The following is a 23,801-nucleotide window of genomic DNA, read 5'->3' as shown; positions in this document are numbered from 1 at the left end:
GGGGGGGGGGGGGTAGTGGGGGAGATGAACCCCCCCCAGTTGAGTAAATTAAAGGGATTTATGGAGAGCAGCGAGGCTTCACAGAGTGATTCTCAATAAGGAGTCGATGGATGAATATGAGGAATGGTAAACAGCTTCAGGACGCGTTTGTTTTAAATCCTTCCTGTGAAATTAAATTCTCGACTGATTATGAGAGAATGGAATTACATGGTTGAGGAGGCAGGAATAGAAATATGAAACAATTCCAAACGTTCCTCCTCCCCCGCCGGAATGTGCAGGATTGGCGGCCGCTGAGAAACGTCGTCCGTGATTGCAGCTAATGTTCGCACTCAGCCGGGTGTCGCGTTGCATTTGGTCCCTGTCGCACGTTGGCGCGTCCCTTTTGTTCCCGATTCGCATCCGAGGAGACGCGGAGCGTTCCAGACGGCTGCCGAGTTGACCCGCTGCCTGGCAGGGAAACACGAATCCCGTGTTTAAAAGGTCGTGTAATTCTTTCTTTCTTTATTTATTTTACCTCCATCACATCTGCCGTCGTTTTCCCGGCGATCCCGACGGCGTTCCCTCTCCTCTCAGTGAAAACTCCAAATCCTCCCCAGGAGGCCGGAGTGTACATAGGTGCTATTCCCTGCTAATCAGATTAGGGTGAAGATCTGGGGATTCCTGGACGTGTAATCTGGGAACAACAGCACCGCTGTGAGGAACAGAGTCAACATCAGACGGAGACACAAACATTTGCACAGGCGCGAGCACACAGGCGCATCACCAGCTATTCCGGGATCCTGCCGATTCCCGACCCACAAAGTGTCAATGGGAGGATCTCTGCCACCACATCAGTTGTTGACAGGAACTACATGTTTAGAGAGGGGGCGATAATGCTGTGATGCTAGCTTGTTAGCCACAGTGGAGGAAGCTTCACATGTGGGCACAGGTCCTGGCTTCAGATTTATTCCTGATCTCCTCTGGCTTCCTGATTTGTTCTGGACCCACGTGGGATTTTACCGGCGGTAAAACGCCGCAAGGCTCTGATCAAGTTAGTAAATAAAATCGGATCAAAATTAAAATTCCTAAATAAAAAAAAGCGTTCAAGTGTTTTTTCCTAAACGATTTCCAGGTTTATAATGAACTTATAATGAACTATAATGAACTTGGTAGCCGGATGATAATTCCCTCCCCTCCCAACATTAATCCTAATAGGTTTGGCACCGTTCCGACTGTTCCAACGCGCGGCGGCTCCTCCGTTCATCACTTGCTTATTCCAAAAGTGCAACAACGTTATGAGTTCTCAAAGCCAGCAAAGGGCTGATTCATTTTAGCGAGAACATTTTTAGCGCTAACGTGTTCAAAGCTGAGCTTCATCTCGTCCATGTGGTAAAAGAAACACTCTGGTTCTTTAGCTTGAGCACAGACGCTTCCTTTACCCCCCCAAGAGCACATGACCCAGTGTCTGATTGTGCTGGCCACGCCCCCTGACTCCTCCCATCACATGTATTGGGGCGTGTTCTCAGTGGGGAGGGGGAGGGGAAGCAGGGGGCAGTTGTGGGTCAAGTCCTGAGGTGATGAATCAGCGGATTAAGGCCTCGTTTACGCGGTGACATTTTCGGGTGAAATCGCTGAACTTTCTCCCCGTTCGCACTGCTGATCTCTTTCCATGCGGGGCCGTCTGGGAACCGGACGGAAGGTTGGTTAATGGCGTGATGGATTTGTTGGCAATGTATAGTTGGACATCATCAGCGTAACGATGGAAACGGAGACTCTAGCTCCTCCATGGAGCCACTAACAGAGGGGGTCAAGCACAGGACCCTGGGGGACGCCTGGTGGTGACGTGCTGGGATGACTTCAAACGAGAGAGGAGGTTGAGGTTAAGGGTGGCGGCGGCTACTCCGAGGGCTACAGGGACTCGTCAATACTTTCATTTTTGCTTTGTTATGGACACATTTTGGGGATTAAACAGACACTCGTCCCAAAGGCCTCGACATCTCAGTGGACGTAACTGCGAGGACCGCGGTCAATAGCCGCTATTATCGCCAACATTCTGCTCATGCTAGCAGCATCATTGAGGGATCGTCTGCATGCTGACAAGCTCAAAGCGCCGCTGTGCCAAAATAAAACCTCACAGAGCTGCTGGCACGGCCGCAGCCTCCGAGACTCAAGGTCAGGGTTTATGTTTCCATCTGAGTGACGGGAACACAGCCAAGGTTAAATAAATAAAAGGCCGGGGCGGGCAGGGGACGGAGGAGGAGCTCTTTAGCATCGAGTATTAGCATCAGAATCATTTTAGTGCTGAAAACACATCTTCGTCTTCTGAAACACAAGTCTGCGGATTCATTAACCCGAAAAAAATACAATATTTAATACATTTTTAATGATTTTTGTCCATGTCTGACTCAGCAAAAATGAATCCGCTGTAGATAGAGAGGCGGTGGGGAGAGCCACGGAAGAGCAACTATCAAATAGAGATTCACTTTCCTCTCTGAGGGAGGGGAAGTGGCCATTAGTCAGGGGAGTAATCTAATCAATGTTGTTGTGCACAACAGTGCAGACAGCTGTGACGCATCGCCGCGCACTATTATTCTTAGTCATGTTCTCATTGAGGAAGAAAACTGTGGCTCTTTCCTGCAGGAAGAGGCACCCTCGCTGGCCATTTAATGCATTTTATTAGCATAGAAGCTAGCAGCGCGACCTGCGTCTGCAGCTCCGACTTGGCAGCTGCGCCGGTTGGAACTCGGCCGACCCGTGCAGCTGCTGATGGCGTCTGAGGGGACGGCGGCAGATACGGGCAGATAATGGACGTGTGGGAGCCGTGACGGCTGAGAGCTCGGCCTGCGTCACATCGCACCCCATAAAGCTCTGGTGGCTACGAAGCCCGAGGGAGGACGAGGATTAGACAATAAAAGTTAGTGGTGAGGAGGTGGTAGTTCATTTGGAAGTTAATGGCATACATCATTAGACATTAATGTCTCATTTCACTTCTGCCTGCCCTTTTGGATGGGGGGGGGGTCGGGGGGGGGGGGGGGGGGTCCCTCCCACAGCCCCAAAACATTCACGTTAGCTTGGTCGGAGAGTTTAAATGGCCCTTAAATGTGTGTGAACGATGCGTTAGCCCTGGTGACCTGGAGGGGGGATGGGGGTATCGCCTTGTAACTCCAGCGCCCCCTGCAGCTCAAAATAGGAATAAGTTGGATTTAGATGGATGGGCGGACATTTTAACCACATTTTTGGAAGAATTCCGATCCGACGTTTCAGCCAGGCCGACACATCAATGGGCGCACAGAGGTTCTGGCAGGAAATCGATCTGGAATCACGCTAACTGGGTCAGAAAGCCTTAAAATCTGTCAACGCGGACGCTTATTTACTCGCTTTCCATAGTTCCATAGCTTCGGTTCGATACCCTTGATTTTTATGTCGCGTTCACCCTGATTTTGACCTATAAAACTTCTAAAACCAAACTGGCTGAGGGTGGAAACACAAGTTGCTTGGTTTATTGTCGCTAATGTTGGGACGCTAACAGGTGACCTGCTGATTCTCTGTGTGGCTTCGGGCCTCCTTGGGAGCCGTTGATGACCTCGACGTGGCTCCAGAACCTCAAACGGCTCCTGACGTATTTTGTTCTAAATGTTAAACATGACCACGAGGCTGGAAATGGGGGCAGAAATGATTGGATCCACCGCTCGCTGCCTGCTGGCGCTGTTAAATCTCTCAGGAGGTTAAGCGCCCCCCCCCCCGATGGACCCATCATTTGTGGGGAAAAATCCTTTGAAATCTGCAATATCACGGGGAGCCCATTTATGGCAGCCGTAAATCACCCGAGGCTTTGAGAGAGAAACACATTATCACGTTGATATAGATCCTGTAGGACCTGCGCGCCGCGGAGCGCCGATTTCTGTCCTTCAGCGCGCACCCCCGCCGTGATGAGAAGGTCAGCGGCGGCGTCCCGAACAGCAAATGTGACAAGTGAGTGACGGCGGCCGGTACACACGCGGGGAATTCACAATCAAGTTAATCCTGTTCAACCTTTTCAAAGGTTGAGATGAATTAATTCAGATTCAGCTCAACCTTTCTGGCGCAGGATGCTACAGGAAGGAAAAACAGATTTTGACATTTTGGAGAATAATTCACTGTCCTGTGTAAAGTAATGAGAAAATCAATGCTTCTCACATCTTTCCTAATAAAGACGAAGCAACGGGAGCGGGAGGAGGTTAGCGTAGCTTAGCACAGTCGCAGCATAACACGCGGGCAAAATAAAAGGTGCTAACAGAGCGCTAGTTGTTCATCCTTAAAATACGGAACGGAAGTAGGTCCATTCCTTGGAATCTGTGTCCGTATTCCCACCATGCGGTGGTGCTAAAGCTTCCACCCGTGACCTCTGACCCCGCCCGGATCAGAAACGTTTCGAGCCCAAACGGAGACGCTGTGAGGAACCATCAAAGCTCTGGATGCTGCGGGCGCACAAAGGTTGAACTCTGAATCCTTGAGCGGAGTTTTCATTTCACAACAGGCTTTAAACCCCCCCCCACCTCCCGGAAATGGCGCCCTCTGACCCCTTTAAACCCTTCCAATATTCTCCGCCTCAGTCCGGCCAGTGTTGGAAATCTTGGGAGGGCGCTCCGAAGACAAAGGGTCAGATGTAGCGCCGGCCTGCATTAATGTGCTTTTGAGACTTTGAGTCCGAAAGTGAAACATCAGGCAGAACCTGACGACCGCGAGCGCCACCGCGAGCGCGTGATGCAGGCCAGCGCCGCCCGCTGCGCCAGCTGAATCACACTATTGATTAAAGTGATCAAATCATTTTCTTGACTAATGGCCACTTCGCCTCCCCGGGGAGGCGGCGAGCCAGCGGGCTGACGCACGCTCCCGTCGTCGGGGACGCGGCTCTGATCTGATTAATTTATTCAAATTCCACGGCTGTCTGGGACAATCACGAAAGCCTCTGAGCTAATATCCATCCGCCTAATCACGGCGATGAAACCATTCACGCCCCGAGATGACAGCGACCCAAAAATCAACCAAATTGTTGGTTCCTCCTCAGACGCGTGTCGTGACTGTTAGCATAACAATGCTTAACTGATTCTAAAGATACGTCGTCTCTTAACAGAGACGGTAAATCAACTTTCAGCCTCAGAGACACTTAAACATCATAAGTAGACGATGCGACGCCACCGTGGTGCATGTGGTGCGGCAGCCGCCACCGGTGCTGAATGATCAGTCACGTCTGTATCTGTGCACGTTTTCACGGTGGAAGCTCCCTCCAGACTCTAAATTCCAGATAATATTGGTAATTAAATGCAGTTCCCAGAAGCGGCCACTAGGGGCGCTGTACTAGAAGTAATTCAACATGGTTGTGGGTCCAACGGTCATCATCTAAGGCCCATTTGTCACGATGCTAGTTGTTAAATATACAATAACTTATGCAGGTTAATAAAGGCTGCAGCTGAGTTTTTAGAGCTTTATTCATGAATTCATTTGTATATGAAAAAGAGAAAAAAGCCATTTATAATTGATTATATGACCAACAATGGCTGGTTTACACATAAAATATTCATTTTTACGACACTTCTGCGTAACTGAGGAAGGAGCTGCGAGTCCTGCCTTTAATGTAGCATTTCCAGGCGTGACCTGAACGTCATTTACCGGGCTGGATTTTCCGATAATAAACACGTTTCTGAAGTTCTCAAGACTTCAGGCCTATCGGAGAAAAACCAACAGTCTTCCTGTCTGCGTCTCCACCGACACCGGAAGGAAAAAAGAGAAACAGCCCGGAGCTGCCGCCGCTCCTCAGACACAGTGAAGTGTACACCAGTATAAATATTGAATGAGCCGCGATGTTTGGCCTGAAGACGGGCAGATAATAGTGAGAATGCTCCGCCTCCCCGATGATCTTTATCGGTGTGGAAGGCTGACGCCTGCTCTGACCTCATGACGCATCGTCGCTGCGGTTTGCGTCCACCCTCTCGAAACGCCGTTCTAATTACAGCGCCGGGTATTTTTAGTGGCGAGCGTTCTTTTTGAAGCGCCGTTGGAGATCATCGAATAAACCGGCCAATATTCCCCGATCCCGAAACCTGGCGGGGAGCCGCCAGAGTCCAGACGGGCCCTTTTCACTCGCTTCGCCACGTCGGCGAGGGCACGCCGCGCTTATCTCCGTGGCGATAAGACGGCAGCTGATGTGCGCTCGGGGGTCGTTCGCGGGGTTCGTCGGTCGCCGTCTTTCTCTTTGGTGGCGCCGTCGTCAAAGGCGGCGTGATGAATGCTGCGCCGCACGTTTCGCTCCTTCGCCCCCGCGGTTCTGTTCGGGCTACGGTTGAAAGCGCCCAACCGCTGGTTCCGCCTCTTTCGGAGGCCTCGGAGAGCTTCGCTTTGCTTTCCAGCTACATTTGGAGCCCGAGGGTCTCCACATGCTAACGGCAAACAAAACCGCTGACAGAGGCCCCCCGCTGTGCCAGCTCTCGCGCGCTCCCTTGTTATAAAATTAGAGCTCTTGTGTTCCGCTGCTCCGTTCGTACTGTTCCGCAGCATTTCTGTGTATGTAGCACACAAACAGGAAGTGATCTGTCCTCTTTTGCTCCCTTGGTGTCTTAATCTGTCTTATTTTAATCAACACAATTATTGGCGTCAGACTGATGAGAACTTGATGAGCTTTTGATTGAGGCGAACTGTCGCCTGCCGCCCTCCGCGCTAACGCTAATGCCGCGACGCCGACGCTCCGCGTAACACCGGTGTAGCATTTTAAACGATCCTCATCGCCGGGGCGACGTTTGCAGATGATGCTTTTATGAGATTGGCTCAAAGTGTCCAGGATGGACCCGGTCCAGCTTGGGACAGTTGGCCTATAAAACGGCATTTGTCCATTTGAGGAGTGTGGTTCCACCTTCCCGCCCATGAATCCGTGATACGAGGAAGAAGAACCAGCCCCCCCCCCCCCCCCACTACAGTAGCTAGCTAGCTGTGCGTGAATATTAAAACAATTACCCACGACAAGAGAAGCAAAGGTCTGTTTATCTCCATCAACCCTCCCATGTTCCCATTCTTGTCTGGGATATTTCCCTGATGTACACACTGGGAGCCCCCCCACCCCCACCCACCCCCACCCCGCCAGCACCAAGACAAAGATTAGAACATACATTTGCTTTGTGACTGTGTGTGTGGTCAAAAGAGGGACTTCAGATTCATCAGGCTGGAAACACTCGGAACCCATCATCCCGTTTTGGTATTGGAAGCAGCTGGAGAGACGGACAGGAAGGAAATGAGGAAAGTCCCATCATTCAAATTGCCAACCGGAGACGGCACCTGGAACGGGGCGATCAGATGGGGGGGGGGGGCATTACCATTTCTATTACAGCCATCTTCCCTCCAGCCAAGCAAAAATAACTGTGTTTTGTTATTGATTTGACCTGAATATTAAAAAAAAAAGGCGTTCCTAATTTTGTAGGGACGTCTGATTGACAATAAGTCGCTTGCCTCAGACAGGAGGGCCTGAACCGGGGGGGGGTCCGCTCGGCCCTGTGCCCCATCAGCAGTCAGTGCGTGATGGCCGGGGCGGACGTGTGTTCGGCACTGATAACAGAGGTGTGACGGAGGCAGACAGCCTGAGGGGCCGACCCTGATGTTCCGGGGCCGCGTCTGCCCCCCTCCTCAGAGATTACCCAGAATCCTCCACGGACCCGCGCACCGCCCGGCCGGCTCGCTGGGGCTGGTTTCCCGGTTAATGAATACGGATCTCCGCCTGGTTCGGCCCAAAGAAGATTGTGGTGGGGCCGGATAATTCCTCGCCGTGAGTTAGATCCGTGTGGCAGCATCGCGCTCGACAACACGCCGGCGGATGCGCTGAGAAAGTGAAAATATCTGTAGCGCCGGCAATAAATCAGGAAAATGGCAGCAGCCAAATATACAAAAGGTTCAGCGCGAGGGCAGAACCAGCGCTGGGAGACGGGTTCTATTCCAGTGCCTGAACGCCTCCCGTCACCTTGACGGAGACGCTGAGGTCTGGCTCTTCACCACCTCACGTCTCTTCTTCTTTGATGGATGTTTCAGGTCGGGGGGGGCTTCTCAACCAGCCTGGTGCCAAGATGTTGTGAACCAGCCAACTACAACATGTTCACCGGGGGGGTTTGAGCACCTCGACAGCCAACAGTGGCGCTATGTTGTTTTACCAGGACTTGGCGTCGCTGCAGTGAATGTTGGAATACGGGAGGATGAAAAGGGCCCTGCTGGGATCCCCCCCACCCTACCCCGTAAATATGGAATTAGACTTTTCCAGTCCGGTAACGCTCAGTCGGTACCTCGGAACCAGCCAGGCTGGAGCTCGGTGGGATGACGACTGGGAAAACTGGCCACAGATGCTCCAGGTCCAACTAAAATTGGGTCCCGCTGATTCAAACTGGTTCCTCTAGTTTTCGTCCTCATCATCAGGTGGTCTGGACTGGTTTTCTGGTGGTGGTGGACTGGGCAGACAGACCCACGTCCCCGCTCTGACCCCGCTGTAGCACCACTATCCTAGATGTGTTAGTCCAAGGTCCATCCAGGTCCATCCAGGTCCATCCAGGTCCTTTTTGACAGGCTGTCAAGACTCCTTTAGCGGAAGAGGTGAAGCTACAGGGGGCGCTATAGACCCAAATCTCCAGTTTTTAGATGGTGGCTCCACCCACATGATGGGGGGGTCATGGAAGCATTTATGCTAACGTTTACTGGTACCGGTAGCCTTGCGGTACCGGCTGCTGACAGGACAGAAAATGTCCAACCAGATGTTGTCCTGATGTGACCCAGAGGAACTTTTGGGCTTCTTCTCCTGGTGGAACAGCCGATGTTCTTGTACGAAGCTCCCCAAACCAAGACGTATCCGAAGCGGGTTCGTCTGGTTCAGGTTCCCGGCGGTCCGTTATCGAGACCCGATGAGGCCGAACAGATCGCAGCATTTGTGCTTTTGCCTTTATTTGAGCAGCTTGTCCTGGTGTTCAGAGGGCGCGGAGCTTTGCTCTGTTTGGAATTTAACGTGTCCCGCACCCCCCCGAGGGATCACGATAATGGGCTTTTAGCGAAATTAGATCCCAAAGTTTAGCTCCGTGCCCGACTTAACACCGTCTGATGGTCGGGTTCCGTTATTGGACCCCTGATCTGAGGGGAGAAGGTTTAATCAAATAAGAGTGAATAAATAACAACGGGGACTGAGGAATTAGCTACATCTTCTAACATTAGCATTAGCATTTAAGGCAAATATTAAAGCAGCCATTCATATAATTCACGTCAAACCTGTTAGCGGAGAGGCTAACGGCTTCCAGAAACGACATTAAGTCCGCAGACGCATTTCCAAAACTCAGCTAACGACATTAAAAGTAAAACTCGAAGAAACTGAGATTCAATTCGCTGTGATCAAATTTCTGGGGGAGCGACCCGGAGAACAGCGGGATATTTCAAATGCGGAATTCATTTCTAATCCCGAAACCTCAAACATTCCGACCCACCTGAACGCAGAACCGGTCCCAGCATCTCCATCACGTCCAATGACGCCGCGGCGCCGCTAACACGCCGGGGGCCCGCTGCAGCACGGGACATAAATCTCGGAGCGTTCTCGTATCCAGATGGATGGATTTGAGGGTTGGAATGAAATGAAAGAAAATGAGGGGGGGGGGGTGTTTTGGAGAAGGGAGATGGGATGCGATTCTGGACAGATGTTACAGATGAGCCGGAGATGGAAACAATTTAGAGATTATTTCACAGATGGATGAAAACGCGAGTTTTTATTCCTTTGTTTTTAATCCAGATCAGCTTTTTTTTGGCGCCCTCCTTTTTATTTTCCCTCAGTAGCCGGAACTGTAGCATACAGCACGCCGATTAGCATGCAGCGCGGCGCAGCCTCATTAGCTTGTCAAACCAAATTACAGGTGCGATACGCCGGGTGAATCATTCATCGCGGCGCTCTGTCCTCGCCGCTCTCCTCTTTGTTTCGCCGCCGCCATATTGGAGATTCGTCCAATCAATTTAATTGCGGGTGATTGTCGGAGTCGATCCGGCGGCTCCTTACAATCACCGCTGCCGATCGATGGCCGTTGCCTTCCATTCTCCTGCTGTCACGCTAAAGGAATATCGACGCTAGCTACACCAACCCGAACACTTTTTTTTTTTTTAATTTCCACCAGAGACCTGTAAAAAGTTTCTAATTTAGTTTGTCGGGTTTGTTCTAGCTTCCGGCGCGGTTGCGTTTTATTACCCGCCGTCTGCGGTGTAACAACGATCGGCGAGGCGATGGTCGGCGTGGCGACACGAGGAGAAATGACTTGGCGCCTCATTAAAAGTGAAATTATGACGTAGAATTTGAATATTGTAGCGCTGCGGTTATCCGAACGCTAATCCTCAACTTTTTGTGCTCAAGCTGAAAATCTGCTGCGATGTCAGAAGAAATCAGTGAAGCTAATCTAATTAGCCTTCCTCCTGTTTTAGCGCCAGGAAGAAGGGATCGTGCTTGGCTCGCTCGAATCGTTAGCTCGTTACCAGCTAGCGTGTTTCCTGCATTTTCTCTTCCTGGGTCAGCGATTGTGATCAACGGAGCCAGATCAGATTTTAAAAATTAGCGGTGACGCTACGTGTTTCCAAAGGCTGTGATTGGAAAAGCCGGTGCTATCAGCGACGCTCATCGGGCGATTTACTTGCTGCTGCATGTGCAAATCCTCATTAGATTCTCTAATAAAGGCGAACTTTGATGCCGCGCGGCTACCTCGCGCCGCGCTCTGCCTGAATTCTCCTGCAGCTTGCTGACAGGCTGCTAATCCTCTCCTCTCATATCGGCTTCTCCTGAAATCGCGGCTTAGTTTTCATCAAGCCTGGGCCTGCTTGATGCTAATGATCTTGGCATTTCCGGAGCCGCGCTAGTGTCGAAAATGTTGCCATTTGCTAGATCTTAAAATCTCTACCTTTGATCTATTTTCGCTCTTTGCTCATTAGTTTCGAACGTCTTTACTACTGTGGAAAAGCCATAAAATTGTTTTTTTTCCGACCTGGATGCGAGAGTGTGAGAATGCGTCCGCCGCTCTGAGAGAGAGAGTCCGAGGTCACTTCTGTTCGTGAGTATGTTTTCCTCTCACCGCGAACAGGCGTGTTTAGACGCTAACCTGGAAACAGGGGACTAGCTCCATTAGCTGTGGTGGCTGCGGTTTGTGGCAGCAGCTCACGGAGGGTCAGCGCGGTGTTTATCACATCAGGATGCCTCTGGGATACGCTTTGTTGTCTATAGGAAGCTCCCAGAAGGAAATGGGAACGTTCCAGGCTAGCTGTTAGCCTGCACATTCTGCAGTCAGTGTACAAACTCCAGCATAGTAACGCTCTACGCAGTTACCCTCAGAGGTGGTGTCACATCCACTCGTTCACTCCCCTCACTCCCTCAAACATCCCCCCCCGCCCACACCACTCCAACCTTAGCGCTGCTCTTAGATAATGACACTCAGCTCGGACGCTAAATTATCCGTGCATTTGTAGCCGGGGTGCTGGGTGTCGGCCAGCATCTCTGCCGCACCGCTGAGCAGTGGCGACGGCCCCGGTTCTGCTGAGAAACGGCCCGGCTGCGGGCGGCCGTGCGCTGGTGCTCGCCGGGACTCCCACCGACGCAGCGCGGCCCTTTAGCCCAGGGGTACAGCTCCGAATGCAGCTATTAGAGCTGCCTGGAAGATTTCATGAGCTTGTTACGTTCGAGTGTTCAGCGCGCACACACACACACACACACACACACACACACACTGGCCGCTTAAGATGCAGGTCCACGAGCGAGGAGAGCAGGATTCACTGGAGCCCCACACAGAAAAGTAAGACCACGAGACTGCGCCCGGTTACCATGGCGCCTCAGAAAAACCTGCCATCTTTTCAACCGAGGCAATTTTGCCGCCGCAGATGCAGCCGATCTGCGGCAGGTCTGAGGCAAATGTGGTGCCGGGGTTGTTGGGGGCGCCGACGGATCCTCCAGGTTAATGATGTTTGTCGGCGTGAGCGGAGCCGTTTGTTTCCTCTGATGACGCCGGCGGCTGCTTCTGCCTTCACGAGGAGGCGGGACTGAGACGCAACGTGGTTTCTGAAGCTCTAAACGAGCTTAGATACGCTGTTATGGCAACTGTTGCTCGGAGCGGATGAGTTCAGTGAGGTGAAGCTGTGCAGATTGATGGGAAAGTCTGACGATCGGCACAATCAGACACGTCAGAAGGACCTCGAAGGGTCCAGGGAGCCGGTAAAGGTCGCACGTCTCGGTCTGTAGGTAAGAGGTCGCCTCCAGCTCTGGTTCTGGCCACAAATGTCACCTGAATGACTTCTATGTTAATGCTAACACAAGCTAACACATGGGTATAACTAAACTTGGTTGTCAAAGCGTGACAATAACTCAAGCAGATCACACACACACACACACACACACACACACACACACACACACACCAATCCTTCAGAAGAGCAGTTCAGGTACCTGCCTGAGGGAACATCACAATAAATCCCATAATCATATCATCTCTTTGACCAGGCTAGGTACATCTTTGCTTGTGCTTTAGCGTGCTAGTGATGCTAACCGGCCAATCGCGGTCTGTTGGACGGAGCTTTGACGTCTCCCAGACACAATAAGCAGAATTCCAGGACTGGAATCAGCGTCTGTCTTCCGGTTGCATTTGAATCGTTAATGGAATCAGAAACACCGGGAGTTCAGCGGCTCCGCTGCCGACAGCCTGGACTCCCGGACGCTTTCCTGGCTCCTCCAGCCCGTCGAGTCGACAGAGCGGCGGGCTGGAATGAGAAACAATGAGCCGTGGACGCCCCGGGAGCCCAGTTAGCGTTTTGATTTATTGTCATCCACTGCTGGCCGGCGCCGAGTCACCGCCCGATATCTCGCACTTCTCGTCACGCCGCCGGACGCCCGTCGGCCGGAGCGGTTTCCTGCTAATAAACGGGCAGCGGCGGCTAACCGCGGCGTCTCCATCCTGAGTCAAAACAATACAGAATTATAATAAAATGGTCTCATTACAGACGCCACCGTATCGATATTTCTTCTCTTCCATTAGACGTGTGGTTTCTGCCGGCGGGCGGCGGCTCTCCGACCCCCCGCTGACAGATGGAGGCCATTTCCTCCTCCGGCTTTAGACATTATTGCCGTGCAGAAAACAGAGACGTATTTTACTTATTTATGGCGCCGGCGGCCGCCGCCGCTCCCTCCAGGCTGACACCAGTCAGTCAGATTCTGGATCCCCGGAGATGATCCGCTGCAGAAAAAAGGCTTTTTTCCCGAATTGTTTTTCAAGGAAAAAAAAGGGAAACGTGGGTTTGTCCCAGGCTTCAGCTTCCTTAAGGCTTAATTCCATTAATAATTCCTAAACTTCCAGGGGTTTTGAGCGCTAACGGCTGGACGGATGCTTCTATTTTGTCTTGGCTGGAATAAAAGGGCGACTCTTCCCGAACCTTATCTGTTCCTGCCTTTTATGATTACTCCTCCAGTACAGAGGAAGCCCTGGCAAGGACTTAAGACGCCTTATCGGACCGTCCTCTCGGCCTCCGTAAAGCTTTCCCTCCCGTTCCGAGGCAGCTCTCTCTGTGAGCCGGCATCTCTGGACCCTCGATGATAATCGTCGGAAACCTTCACACCTCTTCCGGCTCCGCCACCGACAGACGGAGCTTTTCCGGGGACAGTTTTTCCACTTTCTGACCTCAATGTGACCCCGATTTTCATGACGAGCTCAAGTTCTTGTGACTTTAATTGTAACTTAATAAGCTAGCAAAGCTCCAGCTCCAGGAAAACAGCTAATTAGCTTTCATGTATTTTATGCTGTTGGTTTTTCTTTTTTTTCTTCTTTGATTTTTCTTCTTCAAGATGAGAAAGAGAACGACGTCAACATGAAAGGAATGATAAATGAAACGGGTTTAATCCATAAGTTTACACTTAATAGCCTAAGACAAACACTCGCTCCAGCCGATCAGAACGCGCTTGCTCGCCGCTTTGATGCTCTTTAATGATTTCAGGGATGTTTCCATCACAAAGTAGAAGCTGAAGAAAGTCGGAAAAAAGTTAAATGCGCACGTGGATTCGGCACAGATGGCAGCTTTCACTCTGAATATGATTCCTTTTGTCATTTTGATGCACAGATTTTGGGCAAAGGTCAGATCTGAGCAGACAAAAACCTTTTAGCATTAGCGTAGCTCCGGCTCCAGACGTCAGCCGCTCCTTTGTTCAAAGGAAATGTCACAAAAGTTACGTCAAAAATATCTATTTTCATCCGTCTCTCGTCTTCTTTTAGCCTGACAGTTGCTGCTCAGGACACCGTGATTACAGCAAACTACAGCGAACTAGCTTCACTAGTTAGCATCGTCACTCCATAGCAACGAGGTTTGGAGGCTGGACTCTCAGCTGGGTCAAAGGTCACCGGCATGGCGAGCTATTAACGGTTCAGTGAAGCTGTTCGTCGTAAAAGTTCTGCAGATTCTTCACATTCGCGCGTGCTGTTGATGAACGTTAAAGGCGTTAGCCTGCGTCTCGTTCGTAGCATCTGTACGGATCACCTAAAATGTTGTCGAGATTTTACTCGCATCAATTTAACTGCAAAAAAGGGTTTCACTTAATTAGCCCTCGTCAGGTCTAGCGAGGATGATCCTAGCTGGCTATAGCGATGACCTTAGCTATTAATGCTAGGCTAAATTATAAACAGGCTAAATGTTTTACCTTCATTTATCTAATTGCTTATTACTAATCGAGAGGTCTAACATGGTGGAGTCCAACCCCTTTCTTCTGATATGACCACAGCTGCTAGCTACAGATGCTACGTCCTATCTGTGCCGGTCGCTCTGGTCATTGTTCGTATTCAAAACGCAGTTGCCCCGGCGGGGCAGGAGGGTCGCAGTCGGGCCTAATTACCTCTTTACCGGGACGTAATCTCAGCACGTCTCGCATTAATCTGCCGCTTTGATCTCCAGGTGATGTCATCAGTCCCAGATTACGAAACCTGGGCTTCATCCTCATTTTAGCCTAATTAATCCGAATAAACGGCGCCAGTTTGAGTGTCGTCCAAGAGCGTTCGGCCTTTCCCTCTGTCGCTACGCGGAACGTTTCGGGTTCCGTATATTTCCCGAGGACACTTTGACCTCTGTGTCGCTATGGTAACCACCTGAGCCACAGAATATGGTGGCAAATTGATGTTGGAAGCGGCAGCTCTTCCTCCGCCGTGCGTCGGTGTACGTGCTGCTCTGTATGTTATATTTAATGATGTGTTTCTTTGCCGCAGGAGCCTCCATATATGCAGATGTTCTTCGCTAGCTTAGCGACACGACCGATTTTCCCAAATCTGCAGACGACGGGCGCTCGGCGTGTTTAATGAACGGCTCCTTTTGTTCAACAGGAACTTTTCGAAGGCGTAAAACACAAACAAGGCTGCTTCGCTTTCCTCCCTCATCAGTTTTCACGTTCCGATTCCATTTATTTATTTATTTTTCGGAAAACTGTGGAGAAAACGGACTCGTCCGGGTGGCTGGAGGAGAATCTGAGAGTGCTAATTAGACGCAGGCTGAGCCTCTTGTGTGCGATGCCTCCATTTTGAAAGGATCTTTAATATTCATGTTGTTAGCGTTCGGGCTACAAATCCCCGACGTGCACGCGAGGAGTTCCTGTCGCAGTCGGGCTCTTTTTGCCGGCGCTGCGGCTAAAGGAAGCGGAGCAGGTAGCATGAAGGTGTCGGAGGCAGGACATGCGAGCTGCTTTGATCTCCTTTGATCCTCCGCACATTTGCATTCCCCACCTGTAAACGCCAATTGATGAATCGACTTTATCTTCTTTCCAATGAGCCAAACTCGGGCTGTAAAGAGCACTTTGCAAACTTTTATTGGAGGATAGTATCTGGAAGCGCTCGTGCATAAATCATGTCGGTGTAACCTGCGTCCTTCAGCACAAAGCTCTGCATTTTAATGCCCAGAGCCCAGCGGCACGAAGCTGCGGCTGGGCGCCAGTCAGCTCGCTGCAGGGCTCACCTGCCAGCGGCGTCACAACAGCCATTCATTACACCCGGGCAGGCGGCGGGGACAATAGCAGGCGGCAGTCTGAAAGAGCCCCCCTGCCCCCCCCACCCGCATGTTTAAGGTGAGACCGCCGTGGACGCCAAAGGCGGCGCGGGCCCGCTCAGCTATTGGCGGCTGCAGAATCGGATGGCAGAGTACGGCCACTAGACCCCCCCCCCACACACACACACACACACACTTGGCTGGAGAGGGAGAGATGATTGGAGATGGGCCCACACACACACATACACACACACACACACACACACACACCGCTCGTTTAATCCTTTTACGAGCCACATCACCATCAGGAGCTAGCGTAGCGCAGGGCAGCACTGGACGCTAGCATCCTGCAGGCGAATTCTCCGCTAACAATTCCAACCAGGAAGCGTCTGATTTTAAAAAAAGCAGGCAAACTTTATCGTCTGCAGCAGGGGGACAAGTGCACGTGCACGCTGGCACAGCCTGAGAGTTGGACCCCCCCGTTCAGAGGGAAGTTGCAGAGCATTTGTTTCTTATATCTCTAACACAAGAGAGCTTTTTTTGTTATTTGGACCATTATCATGTCCTGTTGACGAGTCCTTTCCTGCAGATTAAGGTCGTGGTCACGTTTCCACTGTCAGGTGACAGCTTCTGCTCCCTGAAGCAGGAGCTAGCGCAGCGCCCAAAAAGGGCGTTCCTGCCTGTAAAACCATCCATAAATCCAACCAGGAGGAGATAAGCCTCACACCCCGTCACCGACACCCAACCAGCGGGCTTCTTCTGAGCTAATTTAGTGGTTTACAGCAGACGTTCTGCGAGGAACACATTAAAAATGCATCTTTGGTCGCTTCAGTGCCGCTGCGCTCAGCTGTGAAATTAACCACTGTTGAAGAAGAGATTGTGACCGTGACTTTGACCACACCTGTGGTTCCACAACGGAGAAATCAGATTTATTAAAATGGTTTCTTTCTTCTGACGATCCGGGGTGGAGGGGAGCCGTCCCAAATTCAGCTATTAAAATTCAACACGAGTCCTCGTCTTCTGAAACGGGCGCCAGGACCCGATGCTGGAGCGTAGGACGCCATCTGTGAGAGCTTCAGGCGACTCCAACAGGTCGGGTTCTTCAGTTTTATGAAGCGTGCTTTTATTTTGGAGGAAGGTCTCAGCTGAGGAGGCTCAAGGGGTTCCTGAGGGCCCATCCCTGGACCTGCTGGAAGGACAGTCTGGAAGACCTGGATGATCTCCTGGAGCAGGTGGAGGGGAGGTGGTCAGGGCCGCCCTGTGACCCGGCCCATCATGGGCCTGACCGGGCCTTCAGAGGAGCCTGGATCATATGAGGAAACCCACCAGGACACCAATGAGAGGAGAACGAAGGTGGTTCCTGCTGTCGTGATCAGAGACACGTGCGGCGATGTTCCTCCCGCAGAGCCACAGGTGCAGAAAGGCCGCCGCTCCCGGAACGCCGGCGCAGACAAATTAACTGTCATGTACTCGTGTTAATTAATTATCAAAAGGGCAGGAGCACAATCAGCCTGTCTCAGTAGGACAATGCTCCTGGCCAGGAGAGTCCTGCTGCTCCAAAGGTCACGCCGCCCCGCGCTCGGCTCCGCTCTGAAATGAAAATATTCCCACGCTGCTAATGAGGTGGCACATGTTCTTCCGGACCCTGGCCTCCGTTTTTTTGGATTCTGTGCTGACGTTTGCTTTGACCAGTGGCTCTAAACGCTTGTTTGTTCGGTTGGAGCGCCACCATAAACAATCGGCGCCTTCAGGGGTTTAAGGGGTCGGAAAAATAAAAGGAAGGTTGGTTTAGGATGTGATGCTAACATGCTAATGTCCCGGCGGAGGGTCTCATGTTAGCGTCTGGATCAGTGGGCCACTGAAACTATCACATCTCCTGTGACTGGCCCTCGCCGTATTTATAATCCACGCTTGTCTCCACGGAGACCAGAGCTTCTTTCACTGCTGGAGTTTAGGAAAAAAAGTGTTTTCATATCTTCTTCTTCTGCTCCCTGATTGGCCGCATTCGTCTGTGACGTCATCCTGGTGTTTAAAAGCGTCTGAAAACCCATTTAGAGTTGCAAACCTGCCGGAGATCCTCTGAGGGATTCGCCAATGAGCTGCGAAGTGTAATGGGAAAAAAAAAAACCCGCCCGACGCGTTGACGACAGAAGCTGCTCCAGGTTGTCGCTGCCTGTTGCTCAAAATGCTCTAAAAGGGCGGAATGGTGGCAAAAATGAGCTGCAAAACATTCCCCGGAGGGTCCACGGGGAGGCGGAGAGGGAGAGGAAAGCAACATGGATTGGAAACTGAGCAATTTGCCAGAAAAGAAGGAAACTTCACGCGTGGCGGAGCAGCTCTGGGTTCTCCAGCGCTCCAAAGACCGGCCCGTTAATTGGTTGCAGACAATTAACTGGTCTGTGTGTGTGTGTGTGTGTGTGTGTGTGTCAGGCCGGTGATGAACCGGTCGAGACTCCAGGGGCGACCCGGCTAACGTCAAAGATCAGCTGCGGCCCCCTGCGAGCGGGAAGAGGCGAGGAGGTCGGAGGTAATGGGTGGATGGAATAATGGTTTCCCAATTAAAGCTGCCGGCTGAGGGATGTTGAGTCGGCATTAAAGGTAATTTGATACTGAAATAGAAGCGAGTGAGGGGAGGAAAAAACGACCAACAAGGTCCAAATCGATGATCCCGGCGCTGGATTTAACCTGGCGGCGTCCCGCTGAAGCGCCCGTGATGCTAATGTAAGCGCTAAAGGAGGCGAAGGTCCTGATGTGGTCGCCGCATCTCATTACTCCACGTGCATCGCGTCTTAGCGGCGTCTCACCTCTGCACGTGCACGTTGTGGTTTTGGGGCGCGACGCCTCCGTTTAAAACCAACAGCAGAATTGTGCTGATATGAGCAGCAACACAGGGAGGCTGTCAAGTACATTTATACAATTATTCTATATAATCCTTCCAGCAGGAGCTCCAGACTTGTCAATGTATCCCATTTAATGTAATGAGCATTAAATCCCCGTACACTTCCGTGTGCACACTCCATTTGTTCTTGATTAAAATATCCTGCACAATTTCTGCAGACTCCTTGACGAAACGGTGATGAAAGAACACAAATCCGCCCGTTGCCTCAATAAAGTAAATTAATTCCGTCCATCTGCTTGTGTGTGTTTGCGTGTCTGAAACGAGCCGTCTGATCTGCCACAAAACATCGGTGTGACGCGGCAACGAGGTTATTTCCTTATTTTCTGCGCGTTGAACCCAAAGCCCTCGTGTTTTGGAACCCTGCTTCTGATTGGCTCCTCGTGGCCCGAGGCAACGCGAGGCCTCTGCTCCGACTCTCCGTGACTTATCGGCCGTGCGCGTGGCCGTGGAGCCGGGTGGAATTTAGCATATTTTCCTTGCGCGGCGTCCCTGCGCTAGCGAGCCGAGCTCGGCGTGATCGATGCTTCTAATTTCACATATTCATAAAGGCCGGTCTGGTGACCTTCCAGGGTCGCTCCCAGACGCACCGTGTGACTGATGAGCGGCGCCGGGCTGGATCTGTGCACGTGCGAGCGTAGTCCACCTACGCCGACTTGATTTGCGGCTGCAACGTGATAAATTGGCGTAAATGTGCCATGTAGTGTAAAAGGTGTGATGTCACGCCGCCGCGTGGCCCCTCCCTCCTGTTAGCGAGCATCTGCTTCGCTTCCAGATGTTCCGTTAGCTTCCAGAATCGCGCCGCCGACAGTCGCTTCGGTCCCGAACGCCTTCAGGCGTCGATAATCGCGCGCCAGGCACGTCTGCGTGGCGAAGCGCCGGCCGTCGGCTCTGGTTTACAGCCGCGGTGATCAAGGTGGCGCTGAGGCGGAATGCTAAATGAGATTTAAAAACGTTACAGTAGCGAACCTGGCAACTTAACAGGCCTTAACGGGGAAATAAAGGAAGGTAAACACGCGGCGCTTGAAGGGAGGTTTTATCACTTTTCACGGACACCCAGCGAATTCCTCGGAGACCGTAAACCCTTTTACGCCGCTCCTCCCGAAGGCTTGGATGTGATGGGGAGAGTAAATTAATTTAGACAGTGCTTAAGGTGGAAACGGTGTGCCGACCGGCGCCGTGATGAATGGATGGTGACAGTTGTCTACAGCGCTGTGCGTTACGCCAGCCCGCGCTGCATTCCCTCTGACAACTGCAGTCAGACGCTAATGCATCAATAACGCGATATTACTTTCCTGTCTGGTGCAATCAGCGGCGAACCGGGTATTCGCTGATATTTATTAGCAAATGAGGTGGACGGGGAGGCGATCTCTGCAGCGCGCCGCTGCGCTGCTAGTTGCCACAGATTATGAGCGTTGTGTAGCATCACACTCACCAAAGGTAGCATCGGAGGCGGTCAGATATGGTGCAGTGACACTTGCCTTCCTCTAGGGGGCGATAGGTGCCGCCTCGGCCTGTTTCTACAGGTCAGGCCCACAGGGGTGGACCGGTAAACCGGTCCTGGTTCTGGTTTTCAGCACCACGGACAGAGACCATCAGCAGAAAGGAGATTCTGTCGTGTTGAAGCAGCAGCAGCCTTCAGCGTTAGCATAAAGGAACGCTGAATCGTGAGTGTTTTTGTTCGGAAGGTGACGGATTTTCTATCTCTGATGATCTTGCCGCTGTTGTGGAGGGTTAAAATGGGTCAGCCCAACCTGGCTGCTGTGAAAGAGCTGAGCTGAGATGTTTGGACGTAAGAGCTTCACTTTAGCTTCACATCACCATGTAGAAATTGCACTCTGCAGCGCTCCTTTAGCTTCACAGTTACGCAGAAAGACAACGTGTGCTTCAAAGAGCAGCGCGACTGTAAAATTACCCGTCATTTTGTTGTGAATGGAAATGTAAAGAAGTCCTGGTCTGCTGAAATTGTCCTGGAAAGTCACAAATTCAGCTGTTTTGGACGAAACGAAAGGTTAAAATTTGCGGCAACGCTCTTCTTTTCCTTCAGTTTTGGATGAAATTCCAAAATTCTACTGCAGCAACGCCAAATGCCGACCAATCATGTGGCTAATGTAGCCATTTCTGGGCGGCTATTAGCAGCAGTTATTAGCTTCTGTCGGGGTTGCCGCGGTGACAGATGTTTGTGTTTGATCAGCTCTGCTGATTTCTACCATATATACTCTTTACCTTTATTGGCAGGAAAAGAAAGTGCAAAGCAGCTCCGGAGTCGTTCACACAGAATAAATGTGCATTTAAAGCGCTGCCATATTAAGAAAATGACCCTGGAGTGTGAGCAGCTCTGCTCAGGCTGGTATTTGCTGAATGAAGGAGTCATTTGGCGCCGCTATAATGCTGCTGCTTGCTCTAAATTGTGCCCCCTGTTCTAATTGAACGTTGTTGCGAATGATTTGTTCTGTCTGTTTGCTCTTTATTTACTTCCTCGGCTTAAACGCCGGAGGAACGTGGCTCGTCTTCATCCCCCACAGGGACAGGGGGTGTCCAGCGATCCCCCGCCTGAGGTGAAGACTACACGGTTGAAAATGGTCTTTGGCGTGAGATTAAAGTCGGACAGTCGGCCTGCGGCGGTTTAACAGTCCCCTCTGGGATGTGTGCTGGTTTACTGTTGGACTAGAGACATTTGGTGCAGACCACCTCCATTTTCAGAGCCGAGGTGGCCCCGCCGCAGCTGAATAAGGGCTTCAGAGAGCAGGAGGACTCAGCAGCAACTTTCCCCCGTTAGCGACGACGGACCGCGCCGCAGCGAAGGTCTGATGAAGCATCTCCGGGGAGGAGATGTGGGTTTGACGGCGGCCGTGTTGAAACTAGGCTCATGCTAGCAGTTAAGGGACCACGCGGAGGCAGAATCACCTCAAATGTTGCGAACTCCTGGCTTCATCTTGACCTTTACGTGTCAAACTGCCCTCCTAGAGATGCAAAACGGTGAATACGGTGTCCAGACACGAGCCTTTTCGCCGAACCCTTTCGATTCCCGTCTAAAAATACCTTTAAAACCCGCCGTACGTGCGTCAAACTGCGCAGGGCGTTATTAATATTGCCCCCCAAGCGCGCGTGGCGCCCCGCACGCCTCGCGCTCCCACCGAACGGAAGCGCGCGGACATCGCGGCGGCGCTGACGCCACGTGAGCCCCGCATCTTTAAAGAGGCGCAGCGGGGCGACGCGGCAGCGGCGGCGCAGTCGGCGGTGTGGGATGTTCCGGATACTCGCTTTCTCACTCCGCGAGCTTCCAGCATCAGCTGTTCGACGCCGCGCGCTCATTGCTGGAAGTGGGATCCGGATGAGTCACATGACAGAACTGGAGGCTGACATCTAGAGAAAAGGCACCGCGTCCCGGCTCGCACCGCCATACTGTCTTTTGAGCCACATTCCCATTTTTCTCGCCACATTTTACTCCCGCTCGGTGAGTACATTTCCAACAAGCATATTTTTTTTTGCTCTTTTCTATTGCCCACCCCTCCTCTCTCTTTCCCCCCTCCGCCTTTTTTCCCCCTCCTTTTTTTTCCATTTTTTCCTCCTTTTGCTGGTGTTTGAATTTGAGTATTGCCGCGGTGCTTCGGAGCGTTTTTCCCCCCACATCCAGGCTTCAAGTTTCCAGCATGCAGTTGTTCTGGTCCCGGTGGCAGACGCGGTCTCACTTGCTTGCAGTTTTGTTCCGATCGAGCAGCTTTTGTCAGTATTGAGATTTTTCACGCGTTGATTGGTGGTTTTGAGACATTTTTCCCCACATTTTTGTTCCTTTTTTTGTTGTTTGTGGTTGCTTTGGTTTGCATTTTGCAGTGTTGCTTGTTTGCCTTCGAGTTTTGTGATTTTGGGTCGACCTCACCGATCCAGACCTTTGCTTTGACTTTCTTTCCTCTTTTCTTTATCTGAAGGAATCATTTTTAACCTGGTACTTTTCTTGCAGCTCGCAGGTTTGTCGTTTCTATTTTTATTTTTGGTTTTTTTTGTGTGTTTCACCTTTTTCGATTTGCTTGTACTTTTGCTGGCAGTGTCAAGTCTCTTTTTTTCCTTTTTACGGATGTTATTTTTCCTCTAGATGATGCTGGGTGGACGAGGGCAGTTTTGATTCTTGGGGTTTTTTTGTTTTCTGTGTCACCGAGGATGAACAGACATTTCCCCACTCGCAGGTATCTGGAACGAGTTCATGATTGACACCTTCATGTCTCTAATAAAGGTGATAAACGTGCACCTGTGGCTGTTATTTCGCAGGACTGGCACAAACGCTTCATTAAGCCTTCTTTATCAATGTTATCTGAAGGTTATCTGATCGGATCGATCTCTGCGTGACGCGACATGGCCGGTTCCAGACGCGGCTTGCGTGTTTTTATATTTCGGATGTTGGTATTTTCCAGTCCTCCTCCTCCTCCTCCTCCTCCTCCTCCGCCTCCTCCTCCTCCACGCCGCAGCTGAGGACCTGATGTAGCTGCAGGATGCGCCGCGCTCTCCGGCACCGTCCAAACGCTGCCGGACGCGGCCGCCGCGTTTCCGCCCGCGGTGAAAACGCGCGTTCTGCGCCTCCATCCCGCAGCTGGCCCCGGCTCGAATTGGCTGAGTCAGGCTCGCTCCTCGCGATGGTCACATGAGAGGAGAGGCGAGCTGACAGGGTTTAGAAAGTGGCCTAATTGGTGCAAATCTAAAATGTGACGGGCAGGGTGGGTTTTGGGGGCCGCGTCCCCCCCGTTCTGGCTGTTCCTGGCGCTGGCTCCAGATGAACCACATTTTGCTGCAGTAGCACGATCAAATCCCAGAGTGCACCATCAACCCGGAATAAGGCTGCTAAGTCATTAAACAGGCGGACAGGATTCAGCCTTTTAATGTGCAGCAATTCAATATTGGTAAGAAACTGATTCTG

At 51.5% G+C, this 23,801-nt stretch overlaps 1 protein-coding gene across 4 annotated transcripts in view; it reads left to right on the top strand.

Moving 5' to 3' along the window:
- Positions 1–339: 339 nt before the first annotated feature.
- The window catches only part of LOC130514215 (RNA-binding Raly-like protein), a 99,311-nt gene continuing 75,849 nt past the window's right edge, over positions 340–23,801 (top strand). Inside the window, exon 1 of one of the 4 annotated variants that reach the window (XM_057013681.1) lies at positions 340–480. Coding sequence is in view for 1 of the 4 variants with exons in the window: in XM_057013677.1 (XP_056869657.1) it covers positions 23,094–23,123 (30 nt within the window). In the remaining 3 variants the exon portion in view is untranslated. The other 3 variants (XM_057013679.1, XM_057013680.1, XM_057013677.1) reach the window with 3 other exon arrangements.

Source organism: Takifugu flavidus, chromosome 17 (assembly GCF_003711565.1).
Source record: "Takifugu flavidus isolate HTHZ2018 chromosome 17, ASM371156v2, whole genome shotgun sequence".
In the NCBI taxonomy this organism is placed as follows: domain Eukaryota; kingdom Metazoa; phylum Chordata; class Actinopteri; order Tetraodontiformes; family Tetraodontidae; genus Takifugu; species Takifugu flavidus.
The sequence above is the reverse complement of the archived record's forward strand: the minus strand, read 5'-3'. Positions and strand labels throughout refer to the sequence as shown.